This window comes from Hyaena hyaena, unplaced genomic scaffold, assembly GCF_003009895.1.
Source record: "Hyaena hyaena isolate Hyena2069 unplaced genomic scaffold, ASM300989v1 scaffold_30, whole genome shotgun sequence".
NCBI lineage: Eukaryota > Metazoa > Chordata > Mammalia > Carnivora > Hyaenidae > Hyaena > Hyaena hyaena.
The window spans coordinates 1,006,630-1,031,858 of NW_024080662.1; the positions used below are offsets into that span (position 1 = coordinate 1,006,630).

Sequence of the window (25,229 nt, forward strand, 5' to 3'; positions counted from 1 at the left end):
ATGCAGACTGGCTATAAACTCATCATGCTTCTCTCTGGAGGCTGGGCATTGGAGGATAAACATCTAAGTACCTGGGATAAACATGTAGAAATAAACAGGAGGCTAGAAAAGAGAAGGTACTGCACCTTCTGGCTTCTGTTTAGTATATGTGCTGCCGAAGCGAGCACATTCTGGCTTCTGTTTAAAATGAAAAAGAAAAACATAAAGGAGGGACATATGTTGAGATACTAACTCTGGAGGAAGGTCAGAGGTGAGGCTGATACTCTTTTTGTTTACCTGCATCTTAAAAAAAATTTCTAGCAGCTTTGGGTTACTCTGGTAAGGGGGTTCACCCATCCTGCTGGGGAAGAACTAAGGTCTGGCAGCCTCCAAGAGTTGAGGGCTTAGAGTAGACACAGTAAGGTAGGTAGGTGTGGTGCTTGTTGGCAGCACCAGGGGGCAGCACCTGCTCACCCGGCTCACCAGTAACCAGGCCCCAGAAAGCAGCACAGCCTGGACACAGCCTCCTTGGAGGCCCAATCCCTCAACATCTGCACAGTGAACTAACTACTCCATCCAGGTCCAAACTCGGGACCTGACCTGGGTGTGTTTGTGGAGGGGCTTGTATTTTTTGGCCAGCTTCGTGCAGGCTTAGCTGTGGCCTTGCCAGCACTTCTACACCATGGCCCTTTCACTTTCACTCTTCTCCCTTTAACTGTAAACGGACAGGATTGTCACAAGTTTGAGGCTTTGTTCCTCTTGGACAATGACAGCCTTACCATTTCAGAAACCATCTCAGAGACAGTCTGTAGGTTGTTTATATCAAGTCCTTTTATTCTGATACCACAGAATTACCTTGTCACAATACAGGGGGAGGGACACTGAAGTACCACGAGTTCTCACAGAGCACAGGAGGACGGCACACAATTCACAAGGTCATGTGGAGGACTCGGGTCATTGCACTTACAACTGTAAACTTGTTTGTTTGACTTTGTACAGCACTCTTCCCCCCTCCAAGGAGAGAAGGAAAGAAAGGGAGAGAGGCAAGAAGGGAAGGAGGGAGGGAAGGAGTGAGGGAAAAGCAAAAACAAGACATGGAAGCTAGCAGAGAAAAGGCTTTGGGCAGCCACCACTCTCCAGGGCACTGCGCTTGGAGAGCAGGAGCTAATTTGATCCCAGAGGCTGAGTGGGGCAGACACGTACAAACATACACATTCACACGCTTGTTCACATGCATACACACAGTATCTCACGATTTCCATGGCTCTCCAGTGCCACCCCAGTGCACATGACAGCAGGGCTGCTGGTACCCAGGGAGACAGAGATGATATCTCTGAGGAGTTTCAGTTGGTCAGGCCTGTCCCTCTGACCCTGTCGGAGTCCACGATGACAAGTATTTACAGATGGGGGGAGGGTGGCATGAGGGCAGAGGAAGGGCCATGCTACCATGGCAAAGGATCTGCCTAGAAAATTCTGCACAGGTTCCGCAAGACAGGCCACAGTTACTGCCACTGCTGCCCTCTCATCATGGGCCCTGAGACCACATTCTCTTCCCAAGGACTAAGTGGGTGGGTGGGAGGGGACTGTCGCTGTGAAGTGAGTGCATTAGGCCCTGGAGTGGGCAGAAACAATGCCCTTGCTCATGACACTGAGGAGGCAGGTATGGAGAAGGCCTAGACTGCATCCCAGAGACTGCCCATTTGGAGATGTGCTCGATGCTCCCACACTGCCCAAGGCACCAAATGCTGGTCCCTTAGCCTCGGGCTGCATTGCTCCCAGAGCCACAGCTGCATCTACACAAGGGCCAGGACACTTGTGGCCCAGAGGAGCCTGCTCCAGCCACCTTCACAAGGGGTGATGGATACAGATGTGTCCTGTGGGTACAGTGGGAAGTGGCAGATGTCAGAAATTTCAAACTCAGAAGGCTTTATCACAAAGAAAATTTGCTGAAAAGTCAACATCGTAGAGCCTAAGACTGGGCCCGATGGAGGCTGACCTGCTGTCCTCTCCCTGCTTGTTCCCTGTTCCTGGTCCCATCCCCTGGCCTTTAGTGGGAAGGGTTCCTGCCTTGGTCCCTCATGTGTCTAGCCACCAGGCACATCGTCACACAGACTTGGCCCTGGGTAGTCAGAGGTGATGGATAGTGGCCTCAGCCCTTCCTCAGATGGGCTCTTACAGCCCAGGTCTGATCTCTGGGGTCCTGGGGTCCTGGGGGATGGGTGAAGCCCAAATCCAGGAGGACCAGGGTCACAGGCCCAAAACAGAGGTCAACAGCCTCCTGCCCCATCCTGCCAGAGGTAGGCCAGGATCCCCCTCTGACGGGCTGTGTAGACCTTATAGGAAAGTATGAGAAATGTGGACCCCTGAGAAATGCATGGTGCAAACCAGAGCAAACTGAAGGAAGGCCAGGCCTTGAGGGGTCGGACAGCCACTGCCTGCTGCGCTCCCAGCTCAGTCATAGAAAAGCTGACAAGCAGTGCAATACTTGGGCTTCAGAGATGAGAGTGGGCAGGGAGTTTAGGTCCTGGAGATAGATGGAAAGAGGGTCACAAAAGAACCTTCTGTGAATTTTGTTATTGAGAAGCTTTCCAAGAAACTCAGCTTGAAGCCACTGTCTATGTGAACACTTGCTCTGGTCCAAGATGACATTGTCAGCTGTCCTCACCACAAGCGCCAAAGACCTAGCTCTTACTGAGCACCCGCTGACCCTCTTGTCCCAGCCTAGATCTCTTGCCTCACAAACCTTGGAGCCCCCCGAGCTACAAAGAAGAGGCATGGAGCAGGTGCAGTCAGGAGCTGGGGTCCCAGGACATAGCCAGACCCTGTCTCTGTGTCTCTGGCCAAAGACAGCCCAGCTCTGTGCCTGAGCCATGTCCCACTGAAAGGGGTGGCCTGACGCCTCTGGCTCAGGGATGGAATAAGAGGGGGAGCGACTTACAGATGGAAATCCTACAGCAAACCTTCAGAATGTTCACCCACACACTCCTTTGTGGGCTCCACCAGCGTGTCTACTCCAAAGGCTTCTTTTCACCTACCATCCTGGTCCGAGAAACCTGCAGGGTGTGTGAGGCCCTGCACTGCCCGCCCTGCAGCCTGGCATGCTCAGGCAACAATTCCAGCAGGTCCTCACTAGCTCGTGTAGAAGTCAGCTAGAAGCACTCCTGAAGGAGAGGTTCTGAGGCAAAAAGAACTCCCAAGCAAGAGGGCAAAGCATTTAAAATGGATGAAATCGTGCAAAAAGGCTGCGAGCTGTGCATGCTCCACTGCAGGACAGGCGGTGACTCGCCTGGCAGCAGCGAGTCCTGCCACAGGTCAAACATGCCACAGACTGAGAATTTCACACACACGGTGAGAGCAGGGGGCGGGGGGGGGGGGATGATATGAGCTTATCTATCCAGTTTCTCAATTGCATGTTTGCAATTAACCTCTTATACATAACATGGAATTTATTAAATATTAACAGTTGTCTTTGAGGGTTTATATTTCATTGCATAGAACGTTAGAGATGAGACTGGTGGGGGTGCCCAAGAGGAAGGGAGGCCTCCAAAGTAAGGGCCTTGGGGAGGAATGCCACCCAGTCCGCCAGGTGGGTGGACGGTGCCATACTCCCCAGCACAGGGCTCTGGGCCCTGCCCTCGGCTGGCAGAGCCCTGGCCCCTCTGCTCTGAGCACGCCCACTGTTGATGGCTTAAGAAGGACTGGATTGCACAGTAAACAGAGGCGGGCTGAGGGGTCCCTCTAGACCTCGCCCTGGGGTTGTGCTCTTGGTGGCCTGCTGCCCCCTATTGCTTCTGAGTCAACAATCTCCCTGTGCTGATCAGGGGCAGAGCAGAGAGGAAACCAAACCATCATTCACAGGTGGTGGTGGAGGGGAGAGGCAAGGAGGCGGGCAAAGAAAAAGAAGGGGGAGAAAGAAACAAAAGAAAACTGATTATGAGGTATACATGTAAATCAAACTGAAATGATTAAGGCTGTTCTTGAAATCAAAAGAAATCCCCAGGTGTACAAACAAGGAGCTGGCTGCTCAAGATGATGGCGGTGTCGCTGGGATGCTCACAATGGCTGGGGGGGTCAGGGGGGCAGATGGCTTTGAGACGGTGGCAGGCATGCTAGCATGCTGCCACCCATGGGCTGGGAGAAGCCTCAGCCAGTGCCCACGCTGCTTTTCGGTGCTATGGCCTCTTATTTCAGCGATGAGACAGTGTTAGGTCCTAATGTTTGTAAAGTTCTCCCAACCCCGTGCTGGCCACATGGAAGTCTGCTCCGATGTCACCCAGAGGGCAGGGTGAGGGGAACAGGGCCCTGTGGCCACAGAAGGATCCGGGCCAGCTGGAATGTGAAGGAAACGGAGCCCGGGGCCCCCAGCCCTCAGTCAAAGCCGCTCTCCAAGGCTGTGGAAAAACTCTGGCATCGTGGAGGGAGGGCAGCATCTGTCAAAAATAGGCAGCCTGTGCCCAAACTCTGTGTATAACGCATAGGAAGCCTGGCTGGCTGGGCCGCAGAAAAGCGGCTGTGGGAAGAGCAGCAGGACTGCCACGGAGGCAGGGTGTCCGGAGAGGGCTCCTCCCTCCCAGTGAAGGCCATGCCTTGAAGGTGGCACCCTGAGGAGAGCGGGATCTCTGGAAAGATAATCACGGGTCCCCCGGGGCCAGTGGTCCCACCGTGTCCAGCAGATGCTTCACCCAGACAGCTGCTGTTAGAAAACATCCCGTCCTCAACGGAGGCCTGCCTGCCACGTCCCACCTGGTGTGAGTCTTTGGGCCAAGGGTTTGCCAGATTGCAGATGCTTGGAAGAGAGAAGGAGGGAGGGGGAAAGAAGGAAAGAAAGAAGGATTTTGTCAAGAGTTGTGGACAGCTGCTTCCCATCCCTACCCTCCTCTTGGTGATCTGCCCATGTGCCGATGGACCGACTCTTCCTCACCCACGGGGTCCCTACCCATTGAGCCTTGGAGAGATGGGTGCCTGTGCAATTTTGAGGTCATGAAGACAAGGACAGGAAGCAAGGAGTATCCAGTTGGCTAGGAAGGAACATTTCTTGAATATAACATAAGTTACTTGAGAGTGAGGGAGATGGGATTTCGTTTAAAATGGACAGCCTCTCCCAGACCACTTCTGAAATGGCCATAGAAAACACCAGCAGGTGGGTACTCAGAGAAGTGCTGACCATGTGGCCCAGTCATCGGCCAAATGCCAGTACTTGAGGGAGATTCCTTTAACTACAAAGTTAGTGGTGTCAGTGGCCCGCCCAGGCTGTGTGGTAGGACGAAGAGTAGAACCACGCCCGTGGCTGCTTTCGCTCCTCAGTGACAGAACCCTAGCCGTACGTTCTGTCATGAACCTGGCCCATGGGCTGCCCCTCCTTCCCTTCGGCACAATTTCTGATTTCACATCTGTTCCAGGGCAACTCTGAGGAAACATCCAGCTGGGCAGGAAAGCGGAGGGAGCCCGCTGTTGTGGGGTGAAGGCAGGAAGAACGCTGGGGGTGCCGCACTGTGGCTACTGTAATTAGAATAAATTCCGGGCTCTTTATGTTGGCCTATAAAGCCCGCCCGAGCTGGCTCCCACCCCCTCAGACGTCCCCCCGACCACCCCTCCCTCACTGTGGCTCTGGCTATACGGGCCTTTTGTCTGGCCCCGAAGCCCATCTGTCCCATCCCAACATCATCCCACCTCAAGCTTTACCTCACACTGACTGCTTTCTTTAGAGCACACCCCTCTTCCCCACAACCCTGCTTCACTGGCTTCGTAACACTTACTACCTTCAGAAACTACCTTTTTCTTTTTTAACGTTTATTTATTTATTTTTGAGAGAGAGCAAGCGAACAGGAGAGGGACAGAGACACAGAATCCGAAGCAGGCTCCAGGCTTCAATCTGTCAGCACAGAGCCCAATGCAGGGCTTGCACCCACGAACCGCGAGATCATGACCTGAGCCAAAGTCGGACTCTTAACCAACTGAGCCACCCAGGTGCCCCCAGAAATTACCTTTTAACCTTTAGGGTTTTTTTTTTTTTAACTTATTTCTTCTCTGTCCCCCTTAAATGGACTGTCTGCTTTGGAGGGCAGGGACCTGGTTTTCTTCCCTGCTGTATCCCTCACACCTGGAACAGGCCAGGCACCTGCCTAGGGCTTGACAAACATTTGTGGAATAAACGGATAAGTGGATGAAAGACTGGAGCTTTCTAGGGCCCCCACTGTTCCTCCAGAAACAGCCAGCCCTTCTGCCACTACACCCAGTTCCGTCCTACAAGCAGCCCTGGCCTGGGATCCCCTGTGATTTGCTCACAGACTCTCTGGCCCTGCCATACACATGCCTCCTCACCACAAGAAGCACCCAAACCTCTGAACTCTTAACCTGCAAAGCGGGGAAGGAAGGAGAGGGAGAGGGCCCCAGCGTTATGGAATGGTAGAAGGTGGTCCTTGGCTGCGCACAGAGCATGCCACTAGGCACATTACCCTCCCTGCCATCCTGGATGATGCACCACCTCCTGCTCTGCCACAGAGGCAGGTCTGGGGCCAGAGAGGGTTCCAGGAGGAGGCTTCCCATCCCATGTTGGCCACTGCAGCCCAGGCAGAGCCAGGGCTTCCGTGCGGAGGCCCTTCTACTCTCTCCCTGGGCTGAACTGGTTAGGGGTTGAGACTGCCTGTCCAGTGACCTCCCTCTCTTTCTGTCTGCCTCACTTCTCATTTTGCTCTTCCATCATACAGGTCATGAGCTCAGCCTGTGGAAGCCAATAGTGTTTTAAGTTCATGCCCATGGCTACTAAGCTCTGCAGCACTGGGGATTCTGGCCTCACTGGACCGTCTAGAGCAAAGTCACCAGCATGAGGCCTCAGGGAAGGGGCTTTGGATTCAGTGCCCAGAGCACAAACCCAAAGTTGTGGGAGATGGTTGGCTTTGCTGGATCCTCCCGTGAGGTTACTACCTGAGTCATCTCAGCCAGCTTGGTAGTCTCTGGCCCTCGGCTAGCCAGGCCCATCACAGCTGAAGGAAGTCCCCCAGTCTCCTCCCAGTTCACATTTGGGAACTGGTCAGCCAGGCCTTGGACCTTTACCCCTTCCTCTGCCCCACCCTACCCTGGACCTGACACTCACTGTTATACGCAGAGTTCAGAGCTGTGCCCAGGCCTCTGACTCCAGAGATTTTTCCACAGCAATGATATCATCTCCCTTCGTCTCTTCAAGAGCCTGTGGAGTATTTACAGAGGAAGGTTGGGGAGGAGCTGTATCCCAGGGGGCCCTACCTACAAACTAAAGCCAATTCAAGGTTGTGAGAGCCATGGGAGGGGCGGTAGGGGTAGTGGGGAAGGCCCTGGCTTCCCTTTGCCAGGACCCCTACTGAGTGGGCCCCACATTAAGGCCTCTATGCATTGGGTCCCTCCTTTTCCTCCTCTTCCCACACTCACAGGAGAGGATACTGCAGCTCTGGCCACATCACCCACTGCTAAAGACCAGACTCCTCCTAGACAACCCCTCAGGACCCCTACACGAAGGGAGGCTGGGTACAGGCAGCTCATACTTACCCTACAGGGCACGGTCACCAGAATGAGGAGAACTTTTTGCCAAAAGCAGAGACCGCTGTGACAAAGAAAAAGAGAGGCATCAGGAAATTGGACTAAACTCCCTCTTAGTTGGGGCCATTTGGCACAGTGAAGCCAAGCCCACCCCAGGGGCAAGGACCATGCAGAGAGCCACTGGGCAGCAGCAGGTGGACCTTCAGGCTGGCCTCTGGCTGGCTGGCTGAGCCTGGAATCATTTCCCAGACCCAACCTCTCTCAGACCAGGGCCCTGGTGCTGCCCCCCACCATGGACCTGTCTGCAAGCAGTGCCTACCTTCTGTCAGCTTGCCAGCCTGCTCTGCTGCCCCACCAGGGAGGATTTTGGAGAGCACGCTCTCACCATCGGCGCCTGGCTGGCCAGCAGGAGCCCCTGAGGTCCCTCCAGGCCTGGCTCCAGCCTTCATGCCTACAGGGAAAGAAACCACCATCAGGAGATAGGCGTGAGTGGGAGAGCAGCCCTGAGGGAATCTGAATACAGGCAGTTGTGAGGTGGGAGAGTGAGGGGGAGGAGAGAGAAATGAAGAGAGAGAAGAACAGGAAGGGAAGGGGTGGGAAGAGGCAGAAAAAGGGAAGTTGAGGAAAGCAAGGAAGGAGACGAGGAGGATGGAAAGACAGATGGAAGAAGAGAAGGGGAAGGAAGGAGACGGTAGGAAGCTGCGGTCCTGGCCCTGCACCCAGGTTCCCTAACCAGAGCTGCCTGGGCCCAAAGTCCCCAGTGCTGGTGACCCCAACTGGCTCATTCTAACCCCGGGCTTGTCTCCTACTGGAAAGGTCTGCAACCCCGTGGGCACCTTCTCAGGGAGCAGTGTGGGTGGGCAGTGCAGGGGAGCTCAGGGCACCGGTAGGTGTAGGGAGAGGACAGACCAGGAATTCTGGGCCATGGCTGAGGGCACCAAAATATAGGCTCACCTGTGGGTCCAGATCCTGGTGGGGGCTGGGCCTGAGGAGGCCTCCCCTGTTGGGGTGCTTTGGCTGTCCCTTTAGTGCCATTTGCCTGTTCTGCCCGTGGCTGCAACACAGAATCCATAGCTCAGATACTGTCCATGGACTCTGGCCATGCCCAGCCTAGAACCAAGGGCACGTCCAAGCTGCAGCCGCAGTGTCCACCCTGGGTGGGATCCACGTGCTAGAGCCCTACTTACCGGTCCTGCTGGCTGGGTGCCTGTGGCTATCGTGGGACCCGGCTGAGCCTTCCCTGCTGGCTGGCTGGCAGCAGGGGCTGGGCCCCGGGTGGCTGGCTGGCCCTGTTGCTGCAGCCGAGCCTGCACCGGGGCCTGCTGAGGGGGCTGTAGCCCAAGACCTTGTTGCTGCTGCTGCTGCTGCTGCTGCTGCTGCTGCTGCTGCTGCTGTGTCTGTGGCTGGCGTGATGCTGTGGCTGAGGGTGTCTGCCTGGATGGCGGCGGCTGTGATTGCTGTGGCCCAGGAGCTGCCTGCCGACCTTGTGACTGCGGCTGGGGTTCTGGCTTTGGCTGTGGTGCAGTGGGCCCCGAGTGGGCCTGCCGGGAGCCCTTCTTGCTGTCAGAGGCATGATGGTATGCTGATGGAGCACGGGATGGCTGTGAGTATTCAGCGGAGCTGGGGTACCCAGGCTGACCCTTCTTCTGCATGGCCGGGGCAGGGCTGGGCTGAGGGTGAGGCCTGGCCTCATGGCGACCCAGGTCCCGAGTGTGTGGTTTGGCAGCACGCCGGCCCGGCTCCTCGCCAGTGTGGCGGCTTGAGTGCCGCCCGTGATCACTGTGGTGCCGGTGTTCCTTGGCTGAGGTGTGGCGGCTCGGGCCACCCTCATCATGTGGCCACAGGCCCTCCTCAGGGGGCTCATCGTAGTCGTGGTAGCTGTGCCTGGCAGGGCCTCGCTTCTGGGAGGAGGAGGAGACTGCGTGGCCCCCGTGGTGCCTGAACCGGTCAGAGCGGGCATCCCGGGGCTTATCAAACCAGTCTGTCTCCTCCTGGCCCAGGTGATACGCTTCAGAGACCAAAAACAGAACACCATCAACCCCCGGGCTGGCCACAGGGGGAGGCCCAGCTGAAGCCATGCAAGGAAACCAGAGAGTGGGCACCACAGCCACAAGCAATTAACACTAGGCCCCCAGCCCACCTCCCCACAACCAGGGCCAGGGCGCAGGTGGAACAGCCCACTGGATGAGGCACCAAGCCAGGCCCCCCTGGGACATCTCAGGGCCCAGGGCCCCATGGGCGGGCAGGCCCCCCGGGGGGGTGAGCAGCTGCAGAAATCACCCCTGGCTGCCATTACCTTCGCTGTCGGAAACTACGCAGTGGGAGTCATCCAGGATGTAGCCCTCCTCACGCTTATATGTGTGGGCCCGAGGCCCATCCTTGACATGCTCCTGGACATCAGGCATGGAGTGGCTGGAGCAGAACTGTGGGCAGGTGTCCCCAGGAGGGAGGGTGCCGCCGGCAGGGCGGGGCCGTCCCAAGGGGCTGACAGGGCTTTCCTCTTCAGAGGCCTGGCTCCGCATGGGGGGCCGGGACCGGCCGTGGGCCATGCTCAGGGACGAGGGCTTGGGGCCTGCTTTTTGAAGTCTCTCCACAGCTTCCCGTTCCCGCTCATATCCCTTGCCCCGGCTGCTGAAGTCATGGCTGGACAGTTTCTCCCCACTGTATGCAGACGCCACTCGGGACCGGCCACTCCCTCCATACATGCGGTCATCCTCCTCCACTGGGTCCCGGCTGGACACCCCATAGTACCTCTGCTGCTCGTACACGTTCTTCTTGAGCCCATAGGTGATTTCGTCCTGGAACTTCCTGCCCCGAGAGGCTAGGCTGCTGCTGACTGCAGGGGAGGGGTAGGAGGCCAGGTCTGACTCCACGTCCTTGGCCTCTTCGATAGGTGAGAACTTGGAGATCTTTTGCTCCATGCCCTGCTTGCGGTGCTTGCTGCGTTTTGAGGAGATGGCAGCTGGTGCCAGGCTCTTGGAGGGATGCTTAGGCCCCATGGGACCTGGACCATACTTCTCTGCTCGAGTCCCATGTCTGTAGTCGCTGTCACTGTAGTAGTGGGCACTGGCTGGTCGGCCATTGCTCTCCAGACTCCGGTGATGGCCACTCTTCCCACGGGGGTCATAAGAGTCCTCTTCAGATTCCTCCTCCCCTCTGGTGTAGCAGCAGGGCAATGCAGTCCCCTCAAGGATGCTGTGTTCTCCCGGCTCTTTCCCTGGACACCCGCTGCTGCTTGGCCCTAGGGGCTCTAGTCGCTGGCTATCAGGGGCAGTGGAGGTGCTGTCCTTGGTCAGCTCACTGATGTCGTCAATCATCACATAGTTCCGAGGGACATTCTGTTCCAGGCTGTAGTGGGAGTCAGAGGGGTAGGTGGAGGCTGAGCTCAGGCTCACACTGCTCCGGTCACTGGCCCGGGGCAGCTCAGCAGCCTTGCCTTGCTCATAGCTGCTGCTTACTGCTGGGCCACTATAGCTGGTTTCAGGTGGTGCTGAAGACATGGCCACGACTGGGCTGGCGATCACCTCATAGTTAGTGGGCACCTTCTGTTCCAGGTCGGCTAGTGATGTCTGGCGTGGCTTCTGGTGGGGGGCACGGCTGTCAGCTGGGACTGGGAAAAGAGTGCTCTGGGTGGTTGGCATGGGTGTTTGGGCTGTATAATGGCCTGTGGGACGGAAAGCCTGCTGGCTTGGCAGGCTAGGATCAGCTGGGTAACTGGTGCCAGAAGGAAAGGCAGGTGCTGGGTATGTGCCGGGACCAGGGTAGGTGGGTGGTTGGTGGGCTGGGAATCCGTTCTGAGTTGACCCACCACTGCCTGCAGTGTACTGTGGGGCTGGAGGTGGGAATCGGGGCTGTTGGAAGGCAGTGGGGCCAGAAGGAGTGGCAGGAGCAGCAGCGGTGACAGAGAAGTCTGCGTACTGGCCGGCAGGAGTGGCACAGCTCTGGAGCCGCAGCTGGTTGAGCTCGCTGTCTGACAAGTAGTCACGATGCTCACCGAGACCACGCAAGGGTGGGTAGTCACGGCCACCTCGGTCTTTGGCTAAAGACTCTTTACGTTGTGTGATACCCAGCTCCAGGTACTTGAGCTTGGCGTCGATCTCCTTCTCCTCCTCGTCCAGCTCTGCTTGCTTCTTGCGCAGCTTGGTGGACTCATGCTCCACCAGCCGCAGGTCCCGGTCCAGCTCCCGGAGCAGGCTGGCCTTGGTGGCAGGGACAGCGGTGGGCCCCGCCAGCCCATGCTGCAGCAGGCTGGCTGCGTACAGCTGTGGGGGGGCCTGGCCAGCCAGGGGCAGGTGAGCCTCCTCTGGAGGGGGGCTGGGCAGTGTCCGCTTCACCTTGCGGACCAGGCCGTTGGGTGGCAGCGCCGACACCTGAGACAGAGGGAAGGGCGGGCAGCACTGAGACCCAAGGTGTGGGTGACTTGGTGGGGCAAAAGGTAGAACAGCCCTGGTCTGTGTTGGGTCAGGGGCTGGGCTCCATACAGTTGGTGCTCTGATTCACCAGGCAGCCTGGAGGCCTGCCTTGCCCCCCCACTGGTGGCAATCATCATTGGCCTGTGATGAGTTTACAGGCCTTCTCCCTCCCAGCACTCTGGGCAGCAGGGGAGGGGTGGAACAGATGCCTCTCTGTGCTGGTCTTTAGGACTGGCCTGCCTGAGAACTTCTAGCACACAGTGGCCCTGAGAACCCTGCCCATATCCAGAGGGCTTGCCACCCTCTGTCTCCCACTGAGTGTCCTGAGGTAAGGAGAGTACAATCTGGCTCTGGTTTTAGGTCTAGCAGCTGGTGGGGACCAAGGGCAGTAGAGGGCCATGGACAGGAAGGGAGTGGTCCCTGGGTGCCCACTAGGCTCTACAGAGGATCATGGGAAAGGGCACATGCTGACTGTATGTCAGCTACTGCAGGCTCTGGGTCTTTTCCTGCCCCCTGCCCTACTCCTCTTTTAGGTGACATGCAGCTCAGCTGCCTGTCCACCCTCTTCTCCCAGCTGCCCTCCATCACCCTCTGCCAAACTCTTTGGACTGTGCCCTGGGCCTGGCCCCCAGCTCCCTCCATATTCCTGTTAGCCCACCACTCTCTGGGGCTGCCAGCTACCCTGCAGGGCCTCTCTGGCCCATCTCTGGCTGTGTTGCTTCCTGGTCCAGGTTCCCTGCCCTCTGTGCAGCTCTCCTCGCCTGCCCTTCACGTTACCTGAAGGTTCACATCACTAGAAGGTGACAGAAGGTTTACCCTGGGTCCTTTGTCTCTAGTTCCTAGACTTCCCAGAGTGCCCTAGGACTTTGGGCTTTTATGGACCACCCAAATCCCCACTAGGGTCTGACACTGGGCTTCTTACTTTTTACCTTGCCAAGAAACTACATAAAAACCTCCCACCCACACTCACCATCTGTCACAAAAGAAATGACAGTGTGCCCCAGAGCCCCAGAACAATGGGTGGGCCTTTAACAATACATTTCGCTTTTTGAACTCCTCACTCTATTGTTCGTTTTTTGTTATTTTGGCTGCACACCATGAGAAGCCATCATGGCATGGCACCACACTGCCAGCCCATGGAACTTCTGTGCCCACCCTGGCCTAGAGCCAGGACAGCCTGCCTCTCTGGTCTGCGCTCTCTGCCAGCCCAGACTCCTGATCCCACCCCCACTCTTTCAAGCCTGTACACCCTAGGGCTCTCCCCAGCTCATCACCTCCACCAACCCACCTCGAGGCCCCACCCTCTCCTCTCTGCATCACGCCCAGAAAACATACCTCAGAATGCCTCTGGTTCCTACTCCTTTTCCTCAGGGCCACTGTGCAGTCTTCCCCTTCAGCCCATCTACCCACATTCTGCCCAAGAAGCTTTCCATCTTGCCTGTCTCACCTGCCCAAAACCTCCAGGAACTCCAAGGCCCTACAAGAAAAGCTCATGCTCTTTAGCCTGGCACTCAAAATCCTTGGCGGAAGGCCCTTTCAACTCCTATCTTCCCTTGCACTGCAGCCCACAGCATGCCACCTCACTCAGTCCCAGGGCATCCTTGGCAACTAAACCCATAGGCAAGGGCATGTTGATGCTCCAGGGTTCCCTGCCTAGGGGAGCAGACCCAGAGCAGACTTACTGAGGGCCAGATAGAGGCAGGGGACAAGATGAGACCGAGAGATGCTGCAGCTCATTGGGATGGACTGTGAATGCTAGGCCAAGGGCCTTAGGCTTCCTGTGGGGCCATGGAAGCCAGGCCAGGGCTGGGGAATAGGGAGTGGCCCAGCCATGTCCATGTTACTGATTTTCTAAGGAAATATCCACAGTAAAGGTTAGGAATGGGAGGGACCCAGACTGGGGGGGACATGGCAGGGACTGGACCAGATATGGGCTGTGAAGAGGCAGTGCTGAGGAGAGGTTGAAGTTGCTAGCAGTGTCTAGATGGGTGGCTGTGGGGGCCAGTGTGTGAGTCTGTATTTACCCAGATGTCCTTGCCAGGCTGCTGGCTCCACCAGGTGTGCATCAAGGAAGGTCCAGTCCTCATCCTCAACTCCTGCCTCTGGGCCTCTAGAGCTGGAGGTGACTCCACCCCCACCCCAGGAGAAACCCCTCCCTGTGGGGCCCCCAGGCTAGACAGAGACCCCTGTCCCACCCTGGACCAGCCCCTGTGCCCATACCTGGCTACCCAGTCCCCCCTGGTGCTGGTAGAGGGAGAACCTCTCTTTAGTAGACTCCTCGGCGGTGGGGCTGAGGGGCTTAGGGTCGGACAAGGACCGCTGCAGGGTCTTCATGGGGCGAGGCAGCGTCTGCTGGCGGAGAGCGCTGTCAGCTGTGAAGTGCTTCTGGGGACTCACGTGAGCCTTGTTCAGCCTCTCACTGGAAGCAAAGGAGGTGTCCAGGAGCCGGTGTGGGGATAGGGGTGAGACTGGTGAGTAGAGGACCTGGGGGGACTTGGGAGGCTGGCGGCTCACAAGCTGTGACAGGGACTCCGGGGGCAGCTGGGCTTGGTATCCAATCTCCAGGGGATCTGGCTTCTTTTTTTCGAATCTGCCGAGGGGTCCTGGGGTGACGATCTGGATGCCAGGCAGGTAGGGGCTGATGGCGGGTGGCCCCACAAGCTGTGGACCAACCACGCCCTGGGCCTGCCCCTCAGGCTCTGTCTGGCAGGCCAGGCTCTCCCCGCGCCCAGTCTTCTCTGGTGCAGAGATGTACCTGACGATCTCCACTTTGGGGTCAGTAGCGGCTGTGATGTGGATGGCTGGAGAGACTCTGGGCAGCTGGTCAGGCTCCGTCTGCACAGAGCAGTCACTGATGGTCTGGATGCCCACACTGCTCATGGCCCTCGCAGCAGCGGTCGCAGGGGACGATGAGGCAGCAGCATCATGCTTGCTGTCAGAGCCGGAATCCGAGTGGCGGGAGAGCCGGGACCGGCGGCGGCGCACTGGCTGCTCCCACTCGGCACTGTCCTCGTCATCAGTCTGCACGCTGCAGTCCGTACTCCGCCGCACCCGGCGCCGCCGGGTCAGGAGGTAGCGGCCCTCCCCATCCTCGTCGTCTGTCTGCACGCTGCTGTCTGCAATCCTCCTGACCATGCAGGGCTCGGGCCCCGACTCTGGCTCACAGGCGTCCCGCAGGCGAGGCATAGAGTGCCGCTTCTTGATGCCACTGCGGCCCGTCTCCCACGGCTCCTCCGTCTGCAGTGACATGTCTGAGGCAGAGCTGGGGAGGCCCCGATGCAGCCCAGGCTCCCGAGGCTGTCCAGGCCCCTCCGGCCCTGCTACAGCGATGAAGGCGGTGTGGGTCAGGGGTGGCCAGTACTGGCCATTCTGAGCCAGCTCCGTGGCGGCTGGTGGAGGCCCTCGGCCAGGTGCCTCGCAGGCCCCGGGGAAGGGGGCCTTCTGCCGCTGCTTCTGTTCCTCTAGCTGCTGCTGCAGCTGGTGCTGCAGCTGCTGAATCTGCTCCAGCTGCAGGCGCTGCTGTGCCAGCTGCTCCCGCTGCAGGGCAAACTGGGCCTGCCGTTCCTCCTGTTGCTGCTGCAGCACATGGTGCTTAATGGTCTGCAACTCCTGCAGCTCCCGCTGCACCAGCAGCTGCTCTTCCTCACGGTGCCGCTGCAGCTCCACTCGCTCCCGTTCCAGCTCCTCCTGCAGCCGCAGCTGCCGCAGCTTCTCCAATTCCACTCGCTCCCGCTCCAGCTGCAGCAGCTGCTCCTGCTGTTTCCGCTGTCGTTCCTCCTGCACAGATTCTTCCTTCTCCAGCCCTGGCCGGCTGAGGGCCCCGCTGCTGCCCCCGGGAGCAGCATCTACAGGCGGCTTCTGGCTGGCCAGAGGGGCTGGGGCTGGGGCTGGGGCTGCTACAGCATCCTTGGCAGCAGCAGGGGTGGCTGTGGAAAGAGGCTCTTCCCGAGCTGCCCCTGCTGGCAGCTCTGGCCTTGGTGCGCCCCCAGCGCCCGTGGCCTTAGCAGCAGCAGGTTTCCCCAGGTAGACAGGACCCTCGGCAGGTGGAATGCTGGAAGCAGCAGGGAATCTACTTGGTGCAGGATACCGGTACAGCCCTGTGGGCCCAAGAGGTATCCGGGGGGCAATCACGGGCATGCGTGTCAGGCTGGTGAGCGGCACGGCTGTGACCCCACCAGACACGTAAGGCCTGTACATGCCACGACGCACCATAGGCCGCAGTACTGAGGCGGGCTGGGTGGTTATGGGCAGTGTTGCAGCAATTGGAGTGTTGATAGTCGAGTAGATCATGCCGTCAGCTGCACGCACAGTGGCTGTGGATGGCAGCAGCTGTCTGACTGCCGTTCCCTGGCCTACCGTAGGCCTGTACTGGGCCAGGTTCCCAGGACTTGGGTGGCCCTCCGGGAAGGTGGGATTCCCAAGGAGGCCAGGTCTGAGGGGAGCCAGACCCTGGGGGGCACTGAGCCCAGGCCCGGGCTGGGGCTGATACTGCATGAGGTCAGGGCCACCACCACCGCTGCCATGCCGCCCTCCATACTGATCCATGGAGTTGAGGGCAGCACACATGCGGCTGATCTCACGGGCGGTAGTGGCACTGTACTGGGCCAGGCTGGCCTCCTGGAAGCCAGCTGCATCTCCCCGTGGACCATACCTGTGGTCTGAGTAGATGTTTGACACTGAACTGTAGCGCCTCATGGGAAGTGGGTGAGTCAAAACGTCTGTGGGATGACGCAGGTCTGTGTACGAGCCATACTGCAAGCCCTGCCCAAGGTAGCGTCCATCCACAAAGCCCAGGCTGTAGGAGTGCTTCAGCGAGCTGAGATCCACAGCTGAGTCTCGTCCAGGGCCCTGGAAGAGCTGCCCAATCCTGTGGGCATGGTAGTTGAGGCTAGCCTCAGCCAAATTGGTGTCAGACATGGAGGAGTATAGCCTGCCATGGAGGCCCTGTGGGTAGGGCCTCTGCTCCTCATGGGGCCCAGGCCCCACTACCCCCTGTGCCCGGTAGGTGGGGGGCTCAGGAGGCTCAGGGTCCCGGGGACTGTAGAAGGGGCCGCTGCTCTGGCCAGGTAGGGCAACATCTGACACACTCTTCTCAGGAGCGCTGGGGGTAGGGTGGAAGGTGCCTGTGCAGCTACTGCCAAAGGGGAACTTGTAGACCATGTCACAGCACGCCATCTGGCTCTCAGGCCTCATCCCAGTGAGGTCTAGGGCTGCTGGTTCCTCTGGGAGCAGTGTGGTCACAGTGCCTGCCGTGCCCTCTCCCATCTGCACCACCACTGTGTGTGGCTTCCTGGCACCTGGCGCAGCGTGTGACCGCAGCTCTGCAGGGGCAGCCCGGTGGGGTTCAGCACCAGGGTCTGGCACCGGGCCTGATTTGAGGCCAACACTCTGGGCACTGCCCATCTGAGTGATTAAAACATCCCTTCTGGCCAGAGGTGCTACCTGGTTGGGCAGGTTATACCTGGCAAACTTGGCCTCCCTAGGTCTTCCACGGGGCCCACCTCGGTACGGAGCTGTCTGGACGGCCTGCTCTACCTGCTTGACCTGGGCCAGACACACAGGGCTACCTGCACCCTGGCCAAAGTCAAGCCGGCTCTGGAAGGGGTCTCCGTAGACCACAGGCTGCTTTTGCTGAGCCATGAGCACAGATGAGGCCATGGTGATGCTCACGGTGGTGGCGGTGCTGAGGAAGGCATGGGTCTGCTCCTGGGCATTGAGGTTGATGACCAAAGGCTGAACAGCAGTTGACTGCCGTCCTGGGATTGGATCCAGGGCAAGGCCGTACTTCCTTGCTTCCACGGCAAGAGAGGTCAGGTCCATGCCCTGGTCAGTAAGGATGATGGGAGTAGGCTTGACAGCTGTGCGAAGGTCTACCACGGCACTGCCAGGAGGCCTAGGGCCTGGCTCCACCCTAGACGTTCCAGGGACAGAGGAGATCCGGCACAGGGAGATATTCTCAGCAGGGAGGGCACCCCAGCCATAGACTGCCAAGGGCCCATCTGTGCCAGCACTGGGTGCCCGCGGGAAGCCAGGTGGCCCAGGTGGCTCTGGGGGCAGCTGGGACACACTCGGAGGTGTTGTCTGGCTATAGCTGTGGGTGGTGGCCTGGGTGTCAGTGGGCGAACACACTGGGGAAGTGGAGGCACTGGCATGTACCATCCTGGTCTGGCTGGAGGCATCTGACGCCAGAGTGATGACCATGAAGGGGGCCTCCTGAGAGGGCTGCTGCCACACCAGGCGAGGTGTGCTGGGTCGGTGTGGTGTTTGTGTGCCCTGAGCCACCATAGGTGTTGGGGTCGGGGCACCAGGGCTCCGAGGCATGTCCAAGGCTGGAGTCGGGCTTGGCGTCTGTGTAGAGAACTCGGCTGTGGCCCTTGGACCTAGCTTGCCAGGGGAGAATGTGGGACTCTCTGAGGGAGAAGATGGAGAGAGAGGTGGGCTGGAGCCTGCGAAGTAGGAATACCCCCGGGAGGCCTTGGGGGGGCCGCTCTCACCATCACTCACACTCAGGGGCTTGTCTCTGGCAGCCCGTCCGCTGGCAGTGGGGCCACTGAGGGCCTGGGGTAGCTCCTCAGTTTGGGACCCATAGTTTGCAGTGGCTGGGCTCTGTCCATAGCTGTGGCCTACAGCAGATGGTGAAGGACTGCGCTCAGAGCCTGCTGGGGAGGTCGGAGTCATATAACCTCGTGACAGGCTGGCTGGACAAGGAGCCACAGCTGTGGTGGCTGGGGTGCCAGGGCCCTGGGAAAAGGATATGCCTACCTCCTTGGAGGCAGAGCTGGGGGAGGCAGGAGAGCTGTGAAGCTTGAGGGGGTCCTGAGGCTCCTTTGCAAAATGCTGAGTAACGCGGACATCAGGAATGACTCGGCCACCACTGCTATCTGTGGAGGTGGAGGTGGAGAAGGACACAGGGGCAGCGAGCTGGGTGGGACTGGTACCAGGGGTGAGTGGGCCGCCATTTTGCTTCATTGGGTCCATGTACGCACTGTCAGCATTCAGAAACTGCTTCTCCTTCTTCTTATCCTCTGCAAAGGCCAAGTCCCGGGAGGAGGCCTGCCGCATGCGGGTAATGCTCTGTGATGTCTGAAGGATCTCCTCATACACGGCTGCCCCCAGGCTGGCTGGTATGCCCTCAGAGGGAGGTTGCGCAACCCTGCCATAGTCCTGATCGGGGGTGTCCTGGTACTCAAAGTTGCCCTGGCTCCGGGCGCCAGTGGGCTGGGAGGGGCCACCTGCCACCTGGCCCTGTTGCCGCTGGAGCAGCTCGGCCTTGCGCATCATCTCCTCATAGGCCTCCTCGGCGCTCTTGAGGGGCCGGCCAGAGCTTGGAGTGGTGGAGCTGCCTGAGGGCGTCTCAGTTGGTGAGTAGAGGGACATGAAGGTGGGCAGGTTGTACTCACTGCCCGATTTGTAGAGCCGGGTAGGGCCGCCATCCAGGGCCTCAGCCTCTGAGTCGAGGGAAGGGGAGGGTGAGTACTCGGAGCAGGAGGAGCGATGGAGCTCCTCCATCTCAGCTGCCTGCCTCAGCTCCTCAGTCGGGGAGGCATCCTCGATGGGTGACAGGTTGCTTGGAGGGGTCTTGGAGCGCTCACGCCGCCGCTGGGCCCGCAGTTCTTCCTTGTCTCGCCGTGTCTTGCGGGCCGTGCTGCGGATACGCTGCTGTTCCACCTCCCGCATCTTCTCCTGCTCTCGCAGCAGCTCCTCCTCCTCCCGCAGCTCCTCCTCCTCAGAGGAGTCCTCGATGGTGGGCAGCAGGGGCCCATGTGAACGGTGCCGGGCCTTGCGCTGTTGCTTTGCTTCTTCCAGTCGCTGCCGGCGGCTGGGGCTGCTGTCGCTATCCTCCTCCAAGGAGGACAGGGAGGTGGGAGAGGTGCCCGAAGTGTAGCTGGGTGTGGAGGCAGGCAGCGTGGAGGAGTGCTCCCCACGGGAGCGGTCCTCCGGGGAGCCTGTCAGGCTCTCCATTTCCAGCTCTGGCTCCCGCTCCAGGCTGGCATCGGGACCTTGGCCCAGGTCCAGCTCGTGGCCATAGCTGCCTGTACTATTGAGTTCAATGGTCTTGAAGCGGCGGAGCCCCCCCTGCAGGGCCCCAGTGCCATCACTGGCCTCAGCTGGGCCTCCCTCAGAGAGCAGCTCCTCATACCCTGTGGTGGCGTTGTGCGGCAGACGTCTCTTAGGCAGCGCCGCTGGGTCTTGGCTGGGCTCAGGCTGGGGCCTGGGGCCACCCTTCTGGGCGCCATGTTTGGCCAGGCCACGCCCAGAGGTGGAGACTTCATCCTCTTCTAGGTTGTCTTCCTCGGCGCTCATCTCCAGTATCTGCCGTCGCATGAACTCCTCGTCAGTCAGTTCTGCTGCCCGGGCTGGGGGCTGGGGTGGGAGCGGGGACAGGCCACCCTCACTGCTGTCTTCCACGTAGTCGTGCCTCAACTGGCTGCCAAAGTCATCTGATGACTCGGCTGTGTCCTGCTGCTCCCTCTGGCGCCCCCACTCCAGAGAGTCTTCCTCTTCCTCCAAGATATCCTCCAGCTCCTCATCGGAGTCGTAGGCTTCAGGCATGATGGACAAGGAGTGGGGCCTCCGTTTCTGCTCCTCACCACTGCTCCTGGGTGGCTTGCTCTGCTCGCCCCTGGGGGCTGGACCCTGGGCCTCCAGCGAAGGCCGCATGCTGCTCCCCACCTTGTGGAGCTCGGAGGGGCTGGGCGGGCGAGGCCCTGTCACCCCTGCGCTATCCAGTTGCTCCACTTCCTGCTGTACAACGCCTGTGATCTCGCTCTGGGAGCTGGAGATGCCATCAGAGGAATAGCCTGTGTCACTGAGGCTCTGTGGGCTCCGAGACAGGTCCTGAGAATAAGGCTTGCCTGCCAGCTCCTGCAGCAGGGTGAGAAGCAGACACTGACTCCCCATGGCAGACAGCTCACTGGGGAAGTCCAGCCCTCTCTGTCAATCCCAGGGTCCTGAGGAAGGGGCCCTCCACCTCCCAGGGGATCAGGGCCTACCACCCTCCATTTCTCTGGTCTTGAAAACCCCAAGCAGCCCTAGATTCTCAAAGAGAAGCTTTATTAGATCTAATGGTAGCAAAATCCACCCAAGCATTCAACCAGGTGCCAGACATAAGGCCAGCCTATAATGTATAGGCTCCAGGCCTACTAGGGCCTCATCCAGGCATCCCTTACTTCCTCTGTGGCCCCAAGGGACCCGCCCCAGGCCTACATCCCAAGGAACCAAGCCCTTCTCTAGACCATCCCACCTGAGAGCTAAGGTCCCTAGGGAATGAATGGGACTGACCTCTGCCTCCCCACCCTTGGGGGCTTCTGGAACAGCCTTGATGACAGACGTGGCAGGTTCAGTCTTCCGGGCCCCCGTCTTTGCTTTAGGAGTTCCAGGGGGCAGGGTAGTCTCTGGAGGTGGTTTCGGCCCGGGCTCGGCTTTAGCTGGGATTCCTGTCTTCTTTTCTTGGGCACTGCTCGGGGTCCTGCTGGGTTCAGAAGCTTTGAGGGGCTTGGCCTGGGGACTGGCCTTGGTGGGCAGGGGACTGGCCTTGGCAGGCAGGGGGCCTGATGGCTGGCCCAGCCCCTGTGGCCCTTTCTGCTTTGGAGGGGCTGCTCCAGCTGTACGGAGAGGGGCCCCTGAGGGGGGCTGCTGTGACGTGGGCAGCGGCAGGGGGGTCGGCTCTCCCAGGCTGCCCTCTAGTAGCCGCTTAGTTTGGCAGTTCAGACAGAGCCACTCGGTTTTCTGTAGGGAAACGGGAGGGGAGGGGGCTGATAAAAATCACAAAGACACTGAAGTACTCAAAGAGTATTCCTGTGACTATTTCTGTAACCATAAGCAGGAGACAGTCCTCTAAAGCATGACCCCAAAGGCACAAGGAGAAAATGACTGATAGATTTATTGCCCCCAAATGACAGGCTTCCCCATCCTTCAGAGTTCAAATGATAAACCAAAAAGAAGGGTCCCTTCTTTACCCTGTAGAGAGCTTTTTTACCTGGCCAGAAAAGGAAGAGACCTGCCAGGGAGAGGAGGCTACAGGTAGCTCATGAGTCTGGAAAAGAGGGGGATCTAGCTCGGAGTCCAGCAGCCCAGAACCTGTGCAGATCAGGAGTGGCCTCAGACAGGAAGCGCCTCCTGGGTGCCCAGCCCCTCCCTGACATCCTAGCCCTCAGGCCTCAGACATCATCCTTCCCCACATTCTTCCCAAGTAAGGGCTGCACTGGGAGGCTGCAGGCTCCTGGGGCCAAGAGAGGTTGCCTGGAAGAAGCCCTGGTGGGAGGATGGGGCAAGCAGTCCCTTCTGCTTACATCCCCCAGCCCAAGTCACCTTGTCCAAGGCCAGCAAAGACCCTCAGGTGGAAGCCTCTTCCTGACCCCAGGGCTCTGAACTGTTCTGATGAGGACTGTGTGTGCTGACACTTAGGCCAAGGACCCTGCTTCCTCCAGATCTGGGTGGGGCCCAAACACTCAACCATCAGTCCACTACTCTCAGGGCAATACTCTCTGTCAGGCTCAGTGCTGGGGGCTGCAGACACAGCCATGACTAAGACTGACACAGGTTCTGGCTGGAATGCAGCCTTCCTGGAGCCCAAAGCCCCAAACTGGTCATCCAAGTATGACATGGATATCAGTGGTAAAGTTCCTAGAACACTAGAAACCAAGTCTACTTCCCCCAGCTCCAGCTGTCTGCATAGGAGTGAGGTCTGAGCATCCCAGGCCCTGCTTGGGTGATTCCTGCAGCAGGTCGGAGGCTGACAGGGGTATGTCTCCCAGGAACTTCCTCCAGAGTCAGGGCTCTTCCTTGGCAAGACTGGAAGTGCTACCCTGGCCCACAAAGGAGGTGGGAAAGGGGATAACCACACACTCATGCCTGCTTTCACCCTGGAGGAGGGGGCAGAGCCTCGGCACTCTGACCTTCCTGCTGCTGCTCCTCTCAGGTGCCCAGACACTCAGCTTGGCCACTGGGATGGGCCACTAGGAGAACCACAAGACCCAGAACCACAGGATCACAGAGCCAGGAGACAGGGCAAGAAGGTAGACTGTGGCCCTCATCTGCCCAAAGTGGGCTGGCAGCCTTGGCGCCCTTACTTCACACACTGCTCTGTGCCCATGTCAGACCCTGGCACATGTGGCAGATCCTTGGAAGCACAGTACTCCCAGAGTGCCTGCCCACAGCCTGGTATCCTTAGGCCACCATGGCAGATGCCATATCAATGATTCTGCCCTGGTTTCCTGCCCAAAGGACTACATATGACATCTCTACTTTGGGCCCCAGCAGAGGCCAGACAGGCAGGTGGCAGGCCCTTGGTGTATGTAAGGGATAGGCCTGATCCATAGGCTTGTTACTCAAATCCTTGAGATTGCTCTCTAAGATTGGAGCTCTGACTCTGCCCTGAGGCCCAATCCCACACACAGGTCCTAAGCAGGGGTCCCAGCTATGGAGGGTGACCCTTCAGAGATCCTACATCTACTCACCTTGTTCCTTGGCCCTAGCACCACTACTAACTCCCTTTGACCTTATCTGACCTCTATGTATCCCTGACACAAACCCCTATGAAGCAATGGGTGCTGGCTACTTGTTGGGTCTTAAGTCACCCCTAGAGGTGCCTGGGAAGAATGCTAGGCAGGCTGAGCCCAAGCCCTGAGATCCAGCATGGAAGAGCACAGAGGCCCAGCCTGAGCCCAGAGCCCACATGCCTCTAACATCACCTAGGGACACAGTGGAAATCCCCCCACGTCAAAAAGGATTATGACATGACAAAAAGCCCCTAGAGAGGTAAGAGGGGTGTAGGGAGAAGCTAAGAGAGTTCTGGAAATGAGAAAAGCCCCAGGATCAGCAAGATAGGGTTAGGATCCGGGCCCAGACAGAGGGCTGGCCTATGGCAACACTGTTCTGACTCCACTTTGGGGCCCTGCACACACCCATTCTAGCTGAGACCTCTCGAGGTCCGGTCATCTGCCCTAGCTCACCTCAGGGGCTTGGCAAATCTCTAACCCCTACCTCTGGCCTGCAGACCTCACCCAAGAAGCCAAAGTCCCAATGAAGCAAGGGCACCTTGGAAAGATGTTCTGGATGGAGAAGGCAGACCTAATGCCAAGGGCTCAAAGCCAGTATGTGCAGCAGCCTGCTTACCTGAGCCCAGAGCCCAGCCCTTAGCAGAGCATGTCACCCGCGGTCACATGCTCCCCAGGGTTTCGTTCCTTCCCACGCTTATTCATGGAGACAGCCAGACTGCAGAAGGGGCTGCCCAGTTGGGCCTCTTGCTCCTGGCTCTGCTATAGCAGGCGGCCAGGGAGGGAGGGAAGGCAGGCAGGGGGAGGCATGTGAGGTAAGGGCTAAAAATAAACATCTGACCTGGCTGCTGGAGGCCCTTCCCCAGCTCTCTGGAGGTGGGGGCAGAAGAGTGCAGGCACTGGGGCCTGTAGGGGTGGAGTCTGAGGAGACCTGGTGCAGACCTAAGTGTCTGGGGAAGGGGGTTGGGGTAGGAGGCTGGCCATGAGGTTCTGTGCTTGGGGGCTGGAGCACAGGTCCTGATTTCTTTATTTACTCAGTTTTTTTCTTTTCTTTTTTTTTTTTTTAATGTTTTTAAAAAATTTATTCTTGAGAGAGAGAGAAAGAGCATGAAAAGGGGAGGGGGAGAGAGAGGAGACACAGAATCCAAAGCAGGCTCCAGGCTCTGAGCTGTCGGCATAGAGCCTGACACAGGGCTCGAATCCACCAACTATGAGATCATGATCTGAGCTCAAGTGGGGCACTTTACCAACTGAGTCATCTAGGTGCCCCTTTATTCACTCAGTTCTCATCTCTGCCCCCAACAGCATGTCCTCCCTCACCCCGTCCCTGCTCATTCATTCCATTTTTCCTCTTGTCCTTGAATTCACTCATTCATGTTTATTCCCTCATTCATTCATTTACCTGTACACCCTCTCTTACACTCTCCCACCCCCACCCCCAGTCAGCTGCAGGGAGCTGGTACCTGCTTCCCCTTTGGCTGACCCTTTGGCAAGTGGGCAGATGACCTGGGACCTAGGAATGGACAGTGGGATGCTTGATGACCACTTCTGCCTTGCCTCCCTCCATCCAGTTTCTTTCTGGGGGCAGGAAGGTAGGAATGCCCCAGGGCACTCACCACCTAATGGTGGGAGGTGAGGTCAGAGGCAAGAGGGGGAAGTGAATTGTCTGAGAGTTGGTGGAGTATCCCACAGGTGGATGAGCCTGGCTGCCTTCTAAGACCATTGGCTACTGTGCCTCAAGGGCCAGGGTTGCCCAGTGAGGCTGCAATGCATTTTGGGCATCCTTCTTACACTGTCTGCCATTGTCTGAATGACCTTGCAGAATGCA

General features: G+C 58.4%; 1 protein-coding gene across 1 annotated transcript in view; it reads right to left on the reverse strand.

Annotated features, from left to right (window-relative positions):
• Positions 1-3,858: 3,858 nt before the first annotated feature.
• BSN (bassoon presynaptic cytomatrix protein) overlaps positions 3,859-25,229 on the reverse strand; it is a 98,067-nt gene continuing 76,696 nt past the window's right edge. The window contains exons 5-13 of the mRNA XM_039227993.1: positions 21,186-21,632; positions 14,124-20,768; positions 9,788-11,861; positions 8,679-9,499; positions 8,446-8,545; positions 7,811-7,942; positions 7,501-7,555; positions 7,073-7,165; positions 3,859-4,765 (exon numbers count right to left, since the gene is read on the reverse strand). Of these exons, the coding sequence (XP_039083924.1) occupies positions 7,515-7,555; positions 7,811-7,942; positions 8,446-8,545; positions 8,679-9,499; positions 9,788-11,861; positions 14,124-20,768; positions 21,186-21,632 (10,260 nt within the window). The 3' untranslated portion in view covers positions 3,859-4,765; positions 7,073-7,165; positions 7,501-7,514. The remainder of the gene's footprint in view (positions 4,766-7,072; positions 7,166-7,500; positions 7,556-7,810; positions 7,943-8,445; positions 8,546-8,678; positions 9,500-9,787; positions 11,862-14,123; positions 20,769-21,185; positions 21,633-25,229) is intronic.